Source organism: Seriola lalandi, unplaced genomic scaffold (genome assembly GCF_002814215.2).
Source record: "Seriola lalandi dorsalis isolate HSWRI2012SDOR001 ecotype SW California unplaced genomic scaffold, Sedor1 jcf7180001963399, whole genome shotgun sequence".
Lineage (NCBI taxonomy): Eukaryota > Metazoa > Chordata > Actinopteri > Carangiformes > Carangidae > Seriola > Seriola lalandi.
Window position 1 is genome coordinate 1 of NW_019434067.1, and position 1652 is coordinate 1652.

The 1652-nt window shown below is 46.4% G+C and overlaps 1 protein-coding gene across 1 annotated transcript; it reads right to left on the reverse strand.

The window, feature by feature from the left end:
- Positions 1–37: 37 nt before the first annotated feature.
- LOC111646820 (intermembrane lipid transfer protein VPS13C-like) lies at positions 38–1528 on the reverse strand (the record flags this gene model as incomplete). The annotated part of the gene is made up of 5 exons (XM_023396409.1): positions 38–193; positions 496–585; positions 905–1036; positions 1125–1358; positions 1436–1528. Coding segments are annotated over 5 exons (705 nt in total), but the record flags the coding sequence as incomplete, so codon positions are not given.
- Between the last annotated feature and the right edge of the window lie 124 nt (positions 1529–1652).

A 1652-nucleotide genomic window follows, 5' to 3' on the forward strand; every position in this document is an offset into this window, starting at 1 on the left:
GATGTGATGGTGTCAGGTTGTAGATGTGATGGTGTACCTTAGTGAGGTTGTAAAGCACGGTGAGGCTGCTCTGGGAGATTGTGATATTCATGGTGTCTTTGGAGCAGATGCTCATTGCTGTGCGTGGTTCAGGAAGTATAATAAAGTCGTCTCCATGAATAGGACTCTTGTCCTGAACTGGGTTGTTCTTCATCTGCAGGGAGAAATACAAAATCAGTCAATTCATCAGAGTAGTATGGCATAGGAGGCAAGGACACTGATTACAGATAGTGATTATTTTTAGAGAGGGCTCACACTCTGTATTATTCCTAAGACTGAGCAAATTAACTGTAAATACTTTAGTTTGTTTAATGCTCTTATACACATATTCTGTGGCTGATGTGTCCTGTGCATGAGTTTGACTGTCGTCAGACGTGACTCTGAGTTAAACTGCATTTCAGTCAAGGACTGACTGTTTATCACAGAGCAGTAGATACAGCAGTTTGATAGTTTGACCTTGAGCTCCAGGGTCCATCTGCGTCTACCGCTGTCCACTCGTTCAATCAGAGGCTCCCATACTGCATGGATCTCATTGAAGTAGTTCACCTGTAGACATATCAGGTGTCAACATGACACATCATACATGAAAAAACGTCTCTTTGTTGGACATGTAGGATGTTTGTTCATCACCACTGCAACTGCAATACTGTTAATAGGTGAAGGTGGGTTTCAGAAGTTTTTGCTCAATGTGTTTCTGAAAAGTTTCATGAAAGATTCATGAAAATATCAAGAAGTTTGTGATCTGGGTACAGGGACAGGTTCAGGTGTGACGGACAGGGACAGGTTCAGGTGTGACGGACAGGGACAGGAGTGAGGACATGTTTAGGTTTAGCTTCAGGTTCAGGTATAACGGACCGGCTCTCACCTCCAGCGTCATGTTGGCTGTCAGCTGCAGCATAGAAGACCAGTTTTTGGCTGATCCGTTGAAAGTCGACTCAGCCAGCAGCAGAGGGACAGTCCGATGACCCAAACCGGACTCCAGAGTCACTTGGACCACCTAGGAGCAAAAAACACCTTGTCAACAGGAAACAGTTCTGACTAAAGTTTCAGAATAAAAACGTTTGGACACATTCTCGTCCTGGTACCTTGACCTCGGCAGCAAAGCTCTCGCCTTCATTGCGCCCGTCCTGCTCTCTGAAGCTCTCAGTGACCTCGGTGGCTGGGTCCACCCCCAGAAACCAGTAGTTACAGTTGTAGATGTTCATGACTGACCACAGGTCACCCACACCGGGTTTGGAGTCCTGACTCTGCTCGTCGTGCTGCTTTGCTGTCATGGCGGCTGTGATGGTCATCACCGTGTTGAGGATGAATGGAGAGATCTGCAGGACAGAGACGCTGGTGACGCCCTCACTCACAGTTTGTTTTGTTTTAACATGTTGTCTTTGTGTCAACTAACCTTGACAATGACTTCCTCCACTGTCACAGAGCCACTCAGTGGTCGGTTGGGGTGGGTGTTGGTTTCCAAGGCGACTGAGCAGGGTCTCAACACCTATTGGACAGAGTCAGACTGATGAGTGAGAGCAGGTGTTTAGTTCATTAGTTCTACCTCAGTATTTAAAGAACAGAAGAGAATCTCAGTGACACATCAGTGTGTGTCCAACTACAACTTCACA